At 41.2% G+C, this 12,618-nt stretch overlaps 1 protein-coding gene across 1 annotated transcript in view; it reads right to left on the bottom strand.

Annotated features, from left to right (window-relative positions):
• Positions 1-5,586: 5,586 nt before the first annotated feature.
• NDFIP1 (Nedd4 family interacting protein 1) overlaps positions 5,587-12,618 on the bottom strand; it is a 37,130-nt gene continuing 30,098 nt past the window's right edge. Inside the window, exons 7-8 of the mRNA XM_053666486.1 lie at positions 11,609-11,714; positions 5,587-6,624 (exon numbers count right to left, since the gene is read on the bottom strand). Coding sequence (XP_053522461.1) covers positions 11,611-11,714 — 104 coding nt within the window. The 3' untranslated portion in view covers positions 5,587-6,624; positions 11,609-11,610. The remainder of the gene's footprint in view (positions 6,625-11,608; positions 11,715-12,618) is intronic.

Raw genomic sequence — 12,618 nt, forward strand, 5'->3', positions numbered from 1 at the left:
TTTAGATTCTGTATTTCCCATACTATTCTTGCCCTCCCCCTGTCTATTTCCTACCTACCATCTATGCTACTTATTTTCTGTACCTTCTCCCCGCCCCTTCCTCCCACTCCCCCGTTGCTAACCCTCCATGAGATCTTCATTTCTATGGTTCACTCCTGATCTAGCTGTCCTCTTAGATTGCTTTTGTTTTAGGTGTGGTTGTTAATAACTGTGAGTTTGCTGTCCTTTCACTGTTCATCTTTTTTATCTTCTTTTTCTAAGTCCCTTTAACATTGCATATAATAAGGGTTTGGTGATGATGAACTCCTTGAACTTGACCTTATCTGAGAAGCACTTTATCTGCCCTTCCATTCTAAATGAAAGCTTTGCTGGATAGAGCAATCTTGGATGTAGGTCTTTGGATTTCATGACTTGGAATATTTCTTTCCAGCCCCTTCTTAGAAGGATTCTTAAAGGTAATATTAGGCAATACCACCTAAACGAAGTTGCTTCAGAATATACAAAGGTTTGAAAGTGCCTTCAGAAACTAAAGAGTGGTTTTTTTGTTTTCTCATTTTGGAATTCTGAGCAAAATGCAACATTTTTTGATCACCGGATCTTAAAAAAAAAGGTAGCAGTAGGTGATAAGCCCCCCAAGTGAGGTTTACCCATCCAGACACACTCTTTTTTCTCCTGCAGACTGTTTGGGACCGTGCTCCCAGAGCCACCACACGGAAGGGAGCACAGCCTGGGAAGGGCGGACGTGGCGGCTGTCGCACTTACTGTTCCATCGGCCACTGACATGGGCCATGTACAAGCCTCCAGAGCTGTTAGGGACTCCAAGGGGCCTGCTGACCCACCCTCTTCCTTTACCCTTAGATGGTCCAAGCAAGGAGCTTTAAATACCTCCAAGGAAGAGTCCACGATCACTCTTGGGTGAATATTTAGAAATTAATTTCCCTGTGGCCATTCTCCACAGCTCTGCATACAGTCCTTCTCTTACTCCTGGTGTACGGAAGAGGAAAATACTGTAACCACGAGCTTTGAGAACACTTACGTGAAGGCAAAATAATTCTTAATTTTACCCAACAATCAATGCCATGCAAATATACTAATTAAAAACTAACTCCCAGTTTTAAGTGTTAGTTTCTTCTGTTCAACCTTCTATAGAAAGTGAAGATTTGAAATGAGTACTTACCTATTACCCTTACTTGGAAGCTCTGTGGAATGGCTGCAGGAACCATTTATAATTCTACAGAATGGGGGTTGCAAAAAGAGTGACTTTAAAAAAAAAAGCTTGCTTTTAATACCTGAGCCTAGGAAACTACTACATCACAGAAGGGATGAAGGCCCCGGACAAGTAGAAGACAGACCTCGTGCAGATGAAACCCATTTCACACACACGGCCTCAGGAACAGCGTCTGTCCCTACCCCGCACAAGGCTTTGCTCATGCACGTGACCATGGGACACAGATCTGAGAGTCACTGAGTCAGACTTAGAAAAAAAACAGAGTACTGATTTTGTTTCTTTGGGCCACCAGTGGCCACTCTGTTTCTTTTAAACAACTGTACAGTGCCACATGCTGCTAGAAATGAAAGCGTTGGTCAAAACATTGATCTACCCAGTGGCTCGCTCCATTAACGTATTTGGAATCCCCGTGAAAATGGAAACTGGAATAAATCATGGGTGTAAAAATCTTCAGTATTGATAACCACAAAAGGAAAGGTACCAAAATGACATCTAAACCCAGTGACTGACAAATACAGCCTATGAAATGTGCTGTCAAAATAAAGACATGGAAATCAGGAAGCAGCTGGCAAAATTCTAAAGCCACATTTCAAGGGAGCATTTCAGGGATTTCTCTCTGCTGTGCAAATGCAAAGAAGGATGTTTCATCCAGTGCGACTCCAGTGAGTTACGATAACAGGTTGCTCGGATGCTCTCTACGTGGCTGAGGAAGTGACTGGCTGAAATGGAGGAAGCAGCTCTCGGTAGGGCACACGAAGGCAGACCCTGATGTGCAGCGGGAGAAATCGCCGCAGCTCAGGGTGAATTCCGGAAGAATAAGGCGGCAGCACACTTTCTTAGTCCTACAGTTTAGCCCACGATGCTTTGTGCCAAGAAATCACCTCTGAGAGATTTCTTTTAGGTTTTTGACCCAATTTCTCACTCCCCAGATGGTGTATACCACTCGCAAATCTTCCAGACAACTAATGAGTAACAATAACTACTCACTTCTCATATCCATCACTCATCCTTGTAAGACGTAAAGAAAACCACTTTTCTCAGTTTTCGTGTCTATAAACCTGCAATCACATAAGGGTGGAGGAAAGTTTGTGGAACACTTCATCTCCACTATAAATGAGCAAAACAATCACTTTTGGAGGACAATGTACAGCCTGGGTCGGGAGATGTCCATCTCATACAATTGCACCTGTCTCTGACCAGCGTGGAATCCTGCACAAATGCAAGAGAATTCTCTGTATTTCCTATGTTCTCTATTCATGTTTAAGAGCTTTGCATTTAAGTTTACAGCTTACTAATTCATGAATTGATGAACTTAAGAATTAAAACTCTTAAAATCAGGAAACATGCTTTTTGGTAAAGATTAAAAAACAGATATTTAAGTGAAAACAGGTATCAACCCAAAACTTGAGTAATATCTCTACGGTACAAGTGGCAAGTTCTGAGGATAACTGGAGGGCCGAGGAGACCAAAACGCCATATAGCAGATGGACCATTTCAAGTTTTATAGACAGGGAAACTGTCCTCAAGCGGACAGTTCTCCATTCTCAAGGTTTCTGTAAGAGCAGGGCTGTCTACAGGCTGTAAAGTTGTAGGTGATACAATGAACTGGGTCGTAAAATAGCCTCTTTTTAGAATGGGGATAATGCAGAATCAGTTTCTGTCACTACCTTTTCCTCCTGAGAACCTTTTACTCTCCACCTAAGTTTACTCGCCCCTTTGGAAATTCCCAGTCTGTTCCGGTGCCATGTCCTCCACGACGCAGCAGGGCCTGTGAAGAACCAACATTCAGAGGCTACCTGTCAAAGAGCACTTTCTGAGGTTGTTTTAAATGAGTACAAATGTACACAGGTCAATAGGTGTAAACCTAAACCAAGAGTGCTTTAGTTTTGGTTCAACAAGTACTCTCACTCAGTCTACCTTATCTTCCTTACAGACTAGCAATATTATTTGGGCTCTAAAATATGCAAGACAAATTTTTAACAATGCACAAAAACATCTATAAAAACAGATTTTGCATTTTTATGACTCTCATTATCTCCAACATCATCTTCAGAAAACCTGAAAAGGTGAAAATCTAAACAGCTGAAAACACCAGCAGAATCTAATAATGGTTGAATTACGTCTTGCACATGATTCACCTCCATGCGAACCAGATTTGGGAAGGTAACAGAAGCCATAATTACCTTTCATAAATTACTCCTTCATGCTTTACGTAAACATAAGTTCTATGTCTACTTTTGGCATGTTTTACGAGTTGATTACTGGTATTTACTAGAATCAGAGCCAAGTGATTTTCAGTATCTCCCATGCCAACCTGTAAGGAGATCAGACATTGGAAGAGGGAGCAGGGATGGATTCAAAGCTGAGGCCAGTGTGGGCTGGGTTTTTGTTGATCCTCACCTGAGACTCTTGCTACCTCAGGCAACCACTTAAATGATCACTTCTACTGGTCCTGAAGCTCCCTTTCTTCCTTTAGTTACTTCTTCCTTTAAATGTGAAAAATTTGCAACTAAGTGGAGTATATCCCAGCATATGAATATAGACAAGGCCAAAGGAAATTTCATCTGTGTTTCTGATGACTCACGATGGACCACAGCTCACGTTAGATAGCTTATACTTACCAAGAATGCCAAACTGAAAATCTTGTTTCTTTAAAATTCTGAACAGAATTGATCCCATTAGTAAAGATACTCATTCTTATCATTTTTTAACAAGTAAGTCTTAGTAACACCTTTTATTCTCACACAAAGCAATCTAATTTTCTTTGGAAGAAAAAAAGGAATGGCTACGTAGACCCCTTTAAACATAGTTTGTGTAATTCCAAATGGTAATGAGTGAGGAACATGAGGAACCTCTGTGGTCCTGGGGGAGCCCTGGCTGTCCCTTAGCCCAAGGTAAAAGCCAGTTTATTTCATAGCCCATGGGTGAAGTACAGTGATTCTTCAACATCCCCTTTCAAGTAATTTATTTTAAAGACCAACCTTTTGTCTGAGAGAGTTATTCTTAGTAATAAGCCTACCAAAGGGAGACAGAAAAGATGAGAAAGAAAAAACAAGAAGTATGCAGCACACACATTTCTGCCCTGAATAAGGACTATATAGCTAAATAAGGTACCAACTTTATGGATGAGAAAAGACTAATTTCTAAAACATTTATAAGAAAAAAATCATCCTCATAAATACTTTCAAAGCATATCAAACTGCAAGGGTTACATTTGACAAAAGTCTTACAAACCAACAACTATGCAGAAATAGGAATTCCAAATATTTTGGTTCTGTGTCTTCAGAGAGCTGAAGATACAGAACCAAAGAAAGCACAAGGACCTAGACAGAAAATGCCAAGTGAGTCCCCAATGTTTGAGTGAGTGTGACTTAGGGCCCTTCTACTTGTTCTGTAAGAGAATTTATTCAGATTGTTAGAAATATAGTCATTCTGAAACTTAGAATGTTATAGGTTATATACTCTTCTGAACTCTATTGTTGGGATAATTTAATTCAAAATAGAAAATTTTTCAAAGAAACTTGCATGAAGCCCCTGCTTATTTACTGCAAAATGTAGCTTTTAAACAAGAACATATTGTCCTATTACTTACGACAATCAATAAATTGGTTAGAATGGTTATTGCCACATCGACAGTCCAGGAGGCGCTGAGTTTCCCTGTCCGACTTTCGAACCACCTACACGAGGCACTGCCGCCCGCACAAGCTCCAGCGCTCACCCCGGACGCCCGCCTGCAGCAGGTAAGGGAGCATGCGCAGCTATCACACCGTGCACGTGCTGGCTTGTGTGTTATTTGACCATTTTGCTGCATTTTTCTTTATATTTTATTTGAGTAAGTGGAAGAAGGAAAAAAATCAAATGGCCGACATTGTAAGAATCACTGGTTTCTAAATGTAACACAGTTGAGCTAAGAATAGAAATCAAGAGGAATGAGGATTCTTTTGCCTCAGCTGGGTGCCCACAGTACTTAAACCAATTGGCTGTGGTCAGGTGAGAAAAAAAGGCAAATGCAGAGAACATGCAGAAAATACTGAATATAAATTATCTAAGATTACGTCTAAAAAACTAAGCATAATTAGGAATTCTGGGATGATTTAAGATCTCTTCAACTCCTCCCTATTTCAGTCCATTATCTTTTGCAAAACCAATTTTCACATAATTTCTAGGAATGTCCTGAGTATGATATAAAAGAAGGGAATTTTCTGTGCTGAAAAAGAAGGAAAAATTGCCCAAGACCAATTTATTTTACATTTAATGAATGATTCTATATGATTCTATGTGAATGAAGATTAGAAAAAAATTGCCTTAGCAATCAACAAATGCAAACTAAGAAATTAAACACTAATCTACAGCAAAAGTTGCTACACAAGAGACGTTTATTAATGTTCTGTTGTATTTACAGTTTTAACAAACCAAGGTGAATAACCAGTTGGCAGAAAGCACATCATTCTACACTCATAACGCATTGGTTTCTGCTAACACATTGTAAAAGCAAGTAGTACATACAGTATGTTAGGGATCATCTCAAAAGTTCCAAGTTAATTCTTTCTTTGCTCCTATTAGCTAATCCCCTCCCTACTCCCAACCCTTGGCCTACTCATCAGGAGATAAGAGAAGGAAAAAAAGGGATAAGGACTCTAATCATACAGAAAGTAACAAGAATTGTATTTCAGTAATTAAGCTGTATTTGTCCCTGTCCTTTCTATTTTATACAGTGACAACACATTGACAACCTCTCAGGTGCACAGTAAAGAACAACAGGTACTGCAAAATGGAGAATACAGACTGTGAAATTAATGCTTCTCATTTACCAATTAAGAACATGTTCTTGACCATACATTGAATGTATTTGCACTATGGTTTTGCTTTCAGGTGTTCACAGTACAAGTGAATAAATTTCTAGATTAATTTTAACAGCAAATATGAATTATGTGCAGAAATGTAGTCATAACAAAGGTTTTAACTTTTGAGAAAACCCCTTTAGAATGGCCAGCATTACACATGTCTTACACTAAAATATTTAATTTCAAAGTCATTTTGAGATGGAAAATGAATAAAGCAAGATTGCCCCCTACTGACTACAGGGACAAGGTTCATGCTATTTTAAATGACTACAAACAAGAGATAAGGCATTATTAATACATCACAGACTTGATTGCGAGAGCGTTTTCAAACATTAACCACTAATGATTCCATGATTACAGAATTCTGCATTAACTATTAAAATTTTACACCTAGGAACAAATAGAGAGAAATGATCTTTGCAACAGTACTTTATGTTTTTAGAGCAGGTGATTATTCCTCTGTGGTCTGCATCTTGATTCACTTCCTGCAGGTGTTCTCTTGCTTCTTGAGAGAGAATTCATAAATGCAGGAAGACCTTTGCCAGAAAACATCTGCCAGAGAAGGATATTAAATATTGAAACTCTAGTTAGCTTGCTATTTTGGTGGAGAGAAGGATGTGGTCACAAAAGACAGGAAGTGTAGAGACACAAGAAGTACATTTTAACATGGCTTTAAGATTACTATACACTGACATCATAGCATTCAATAAGCATTAAATTTTCAGTTCTTCAAGTTATCAAGGACTCTAGAACTAAAAAGAACTTGAATGCTTTGTTTAAAACCCATGAATTAAGGGTCTCACTCTCCAAACTGCCTAACAAAAGAATGGAACACAAGTAGCAATTCCTTCATTCAAGCTCAACAGCAACGACTGAAACCTGGAGACAAAGAGACTACGACATCCAAGCACCTAGGCCATTTTCCTAACACACCTGAAGGCACTCTGCCCGTTCTGCCAGATCTCACGAGAGGAAGGATTCCAATAAGGATGCCAATGATGTCATGCTGTCTTAGAGCAAAAACGACTTGTAAACTCACAAGTATTACAAGTATCTGATCTCTAATAAAGAAGTGGGGGGGGGGGCAGGGAGGAGGAAAAAACATTGGTAGACTGATGTCAAATGGGGGGTTTTGCACTGAGCCTAGACTCAATACAAACCTAAATGACTTCAGTTTTATCACTTTCCATAAACAGATTAAAAAACATAATGTTATAATTATTAGGTGGGAAACACTAGATATTTCAAGAACACGTACAATGGTCCAGATGACTACCTGGCCACTTTCCTTAGATCTTGCTTCCACAGAAGTTAATCACCTTTAACAGATCCCTCAAAGTCAGAGTCACTCAGCAAACACCAAAAATCCACTAAGAGGACCTAGGTGGGTCACCACGGGGACCTTCACCACTACACAGACTCCAGATGAAAAAGCCTGCTTACAGAGGCGCTCACTGCTCCTGAAGGCCAGGAGGGAGCCTGTTCACATCACCCTCAGTCACGGCTTGTTACCAAGCAGTGGGGGAACATGAACTGGAGGGGTTTCAAGGGCTGGGGACATCTTTACTAAACGGTAGATCACGCTTCAGAAACAAAGGGAATCAAACAGCCACGGATCATTTAATTTCAAGAGGAAGACACAATTTCTTCTTGGACACTGATTTTTTTAAAAAAGCAAAAACTACACTGGAAACATTTCTGTGAGTTGCTACCAATAAATCAAATTAACTTCAAGTGAATTTTTTCTAATAAGAGAGGTATTAGAAGGCAGGGAACAGTACAGAAAAGGGGGGAATGAAAGCATTTGGAAAAAGTTAAACTGTCTGATGCCCAGCAAGGTCCAGCTGACCCGGTCAGCAGAGACCACCGAATTACAAAGGGCCTCTGATCTCATTAATGCCGGAGCTTGCGAATCCTCTTTCCTCCTATTTGAGCTGTTGCTAAAGTAACAGAATTTTATAATCTATTACCTTTCAGGTGCACAAGTGCTTCTGGAACAGAGTTCACATACCAGTCAACTGTGTTACCACCTTACAGCTACTTAATTACCCCTCGATTACCTGGCGCCACCAGGGAGAGTGATAATCCATAAAATTTACTTTCTAGTTAACTGGTAAACGAGTATGAACATCACAGGCGTGCCTGTGTGCACGCTTTCTTTTGGGTGGCCTGAACAGAACTGTTCCTTACGGTTTTCAGCATTTCAGATACCTATGCAGACAGCATGTTTCTTTTTCACAACAGAAGGAACGTTTTGCTTTTTCTGCCTCCCGGCGGTCATGCACTTCCCCTTGATGCTGACTGCCACCGCCAGCAGCTCCTTCTGGCTTTCCTTGCTGTGGGGTAGGAAACCAGATTTCCTTTTTTAACCTTAAATGGGCTTCAAAGGGGAACCCAGAAGCTGCCCCTGTGATAGTAGCAGGTGAGATTTAGTGGCCAGCTTTCGTAACATCTACTTTGGCTCATTAGAAAGAGGCCCCTGGGGATCTTTGCAAGGTGTGTGTCTGTGTGCACACTTTCTTTTGGGTGGCCTGAATAGAACGGTCGCTATTCTTATAACTTTTTCCAGGAAAATGCTAGATCTTAGTACAGCATGGGAATTAAGTTATTATTTTAGCAAAGTTATTTTAAACATTCCCTATCTGTGTCTTTCTGGCAAAAAGTAAGCCTCCAGCTAGTTTTTAATTAGTGACATGTCCACTAAAGAAGTCTCAATGAAAGAAAATAAAATCTTTATACATGATGGTTTTCTAACATATCTTTAAACTTAATTAAACTCAATTTACTCTGAACTACAGAAAGAAAACATTCTACATCTGAATCTGGATGGACAGTTCTTATCCCTGTCGATGGACAAAAGAAATTCAGTCTCGTGGGATATTATGGCTTACCCCCTCTGGGGTCACTGAAAATTGGTTAAGAAAGTCAACAGAATCCTAAACGCTGCTCTAAATCCCCAAACCGTTCATTTAGAGTTCTGAATCCTGTGGGCATGTCAGGAATGATTTCAAATCAACTGGAACAGCAAAGTCAGGCAGACAGCAAAGAAGCCCCACAGTGCCCTCCACCGGGGAGCTCCGAAACACCGAGTCCCGAGAACGCCCAAGGCAGCAGGGCTCCGACTGAACACAGACACGGCCCAGCTGCCACAGCCTGTTACTCAGGGCTGGCTAGTTCAAGGCTTAGCCCTGAAGGTGCTTTATTTCACACTTGGGATGCTCCCATGAAACATTTCAGAGATTTCAGAAAGTCAAAACAAAATCCACCAACTGCTAAAACCCTACACATGGTGCTAACAATTCAGGGACACGGAGAGGCTCAGGTGCCCCACCTGGTTATTTGTTAGGTGTCAGAAGCAAGGTGAAGGTGTGCAATCCCTAGTAGGAATGGAAATCTCTCTCTAATGTAAGAATGAAGAGCACGGACAGAGATGCGCCCTCAACCCATTTGGAGATTCGAAGCTACCTTTTGACAAGACTTAAGAGAAAATATTGTTTAAAAAAAAAACTGTCCCCTCAGTATATACTGGATGAGGGAAAAGCCAAGTCTGTAGCTGATTTCAGTGCCCTTTGTAAGAAGGCGAGCAGCAGCAACCCCAAAGAATCAACTTCTGAATCTTCGGAAGGTGAGAGTGACTGTAAAATACAGTAAGACACGGAAAAAAGATGGCGACAGCAATGGCACAGAACGACACAGAACCCCTGACAGGCCTCTCGCAGTCCAGACTTCCTCTCCTGGACACACAGAAAGGCCTGGCCCTGGCCTCAGGGCAGAGGCCAGCTGTGCGGATGTCCTTCCGTGTTCAGACTTTGTAACCTACCTCAAATTCAGGACACGCCGCACACTTTTAAACACGTAACAGACTGTAACTATTCTTTAAAAAAAATCATAAACACACTGGTATTCTTAATAACTAAAATTTCATTTTTAAATAAAGTACATATTCCCTTGAAGGAACCAACTTTAACCAACACAAGGCTAAGTTCTTTGTATACTTTAACCTTCATAAGAAATGCCTGAAAAATACACCTTACCCTGCATGTATCTGAGCTTAACTGTCACTAATGCCTTCTGTTGCTTGCATAAAAGAACATTTACCTACACAAAAAAAATGCTTGATACAATATCTGATACATGGAAAAGTTGATGTTTGTTACATTCAAGTTCTCATCATATCATTCTGATGCTTAAAAAGTTTCAATGCCATCCTACCAATTGGCAAATTAAATATGGTAAATACTTTCTTTTCTAGAAATGTGCATTCTGAGACCTAAACGCATCTTCAGAATTGAGAACGCCACCCTTAGCATACAATTAGCTATATAAACCATGATGCCCCAATAGCAAACACAGAACAAGCAGCCAACGTTCACATGGAGTTATTAGCCTTGGATGGAGCCAACGTGTCACCAGGTTTAAATGCTGCTCCACGAATCCTATTGGCTCCACTGCAAATGGGCTTGGTACTCAAGATACTTGAGAACAGGACAGCTGGCTGTTCAACCTGGCTTTTCGGCCCTGCCCCGAAACGTTCCTTTCTACTACAGTCACTGTGCTGTCCCTCCAGCAGGCTTCTTAATGCCCAGGCGATTTCTGTTCTCCACTCGGTTTCAGGTGATTCTGAAATTCTTCCCCTGCCCTAGCTAATCTCCACTAATATAAATTCTACCTAACACTTAAAGCTTATCTCAAGTGCTAACACCCTTCACAAAGCCTTGCCTAAGGCCTTCTTCTGTCCTGGGCTCCAAGTGTTGCTGAAGACGCCTAGGAGCCAGGCCTGGATGGATCCACCGCGATCAGCAATGTTAAGGAACAGACAGTGAAGTCCAAGAAGGCCTATCAGATGTTGGTACTAGACAGGCCTCTCTGGGGAACTCTTTCCAAGACCCACTATCTCTTTTTTTCACAGCCACTGATGTTAAGATGGAGTTGGCCTCTGGGGAAAAAACACCTGCGAACCAGAGAGCCCCCGCACGGCCGGCTCCTCCTGTTCTGAGCAGGGAAAGGACCCTTCTCCCCTTCCTTTCTTCTGAGCCTCCCACCACCAGAGTCGTCAAATCAGGGTGTAACCCTGAAACAAGGCCCAGGGAACCTCCCTGAGTTGTAAGAAATGGAAGCCTTGGCAGCCCGGGCAAAAGGAGTTCCTAAAGAGCCCATGGTCTCTCCTGGCTCAGGGGACTGGGGGCGGTACGTAATTAAGACTGAGTGATTAGGCCTGCAAGTCTCCTTCCCGACACTGTCTTCCGGAACTGGCACAGCCCCAAGTCCCAGCCCAGTATCCCAGCTCCCGGATGACCACCCACACCCGGCCCTGGACACCGTTTTCTCCTGCAGCAGCTTTCCTAACTTCCCTTCTCCCACGGCTCTGGGCGGAAACGCCCCTCATCACCCCTCGTGGAAGAGGCCGTGGCTTGCTGACCCTCCCCTTATCCTACCCCTACCACAGGAGGCAGCCCTACACTAAACCTCAACAGCAATCTGCAATGTTCCACGTGACCACATTGAGATTAGAATGAAGTTTGTTTTTCTTTAATACCTCTAATAAATAAAGAGAACTCTGGTCCTGGGGAGATTTGAGAAAGTTTCTGGCATCTTCCGAACCTTCGCATAGTTGATAAATCCTCTGAGAAACAGGAGAAATCCTAATTTAAAAAAGGAAAGTATAAATTAATAAATTTATAATTTCCATATTAAGTCCCCTCCCCCCAAACATCCCTCTTGATAGCCCCATTTCATCATTTTTCTGCTAAAAACTAGCAAAACATAAACAACTTCCTCCCAAGTTCCCAAAGGATTTCTACACAAAATTTTTCATTTCTCAGTGAGAAGAACATAATCTCAAGAGCCAAATAAAAGTCTCTTTTGCATATTGAGAATCTAATTGGTCTAAAAAGGAAATAAAAAAGATGGGGCCACTTACATTTGAAAGCTTTAGTGAAAAGCATTACCAAAGCCTATCTTCTGAATATCAAAAAAGCATTCCAAGATAATTAACCCTACCCCCCACCCCCCAAAAGAGAGGCTATACATTTTTTTCTTAAGTAAAAAAATTTCATCCTTTATTGTCAGGGGACTTTTTTTTTTTTTTTTTACTAGCAACAGTACATAATGTCGACCACTAGATGTCAGGATCCCCTAACCTAACGTGGCCATTATCCTTCAACTCATTTCTTTATTCTCAAAAAATACATACAAATAGGGCACTTGGCCATCTAGTTACCAGGCAAGTACCTAAAGAGTAAGTCTGATTTTGTATGGCTACACCAGAATCTATACTTTCACAGAAGTTGGCACCTCTCGGAAGAGTCGCTGAAAGGTGATGTGCCCCTTCCGCTTGTAGCTCAGACACTCTGGGCCGCCCTCCTCCAGAGATGGTCCCTGTGTCTTATGTGTATTTTTAAACACATGCATTTTTCTATTTATGGAAATATAATTTACATACCATAAAGTCCCTCCATTTAATGTGTATGACTCACTGACTTTTAGTATAGTTATGGAATTCCATAGCCAAAACCATATATAATTTTAGAACCTTTTTTTAACACC

This window comes from Artibeus jamaicensis, unplaced genomic scaffold (genome assembly GCF_021234435.1).
Source record: "Artibeus jamaicensis isolate MK-2021 breed Jamaican fruit bat unplaced genomic scaffold, CSHL_Jam_final contig_456, whole genome shotgun sequence".
Taxonomy (NCBI): domain Eukaryota; kingdom Metazoa; phylum Chordata; class Mammalia; order Chiroptera; family Phyllostomidae; genus Artibeus; species Artibeus jamaicensis.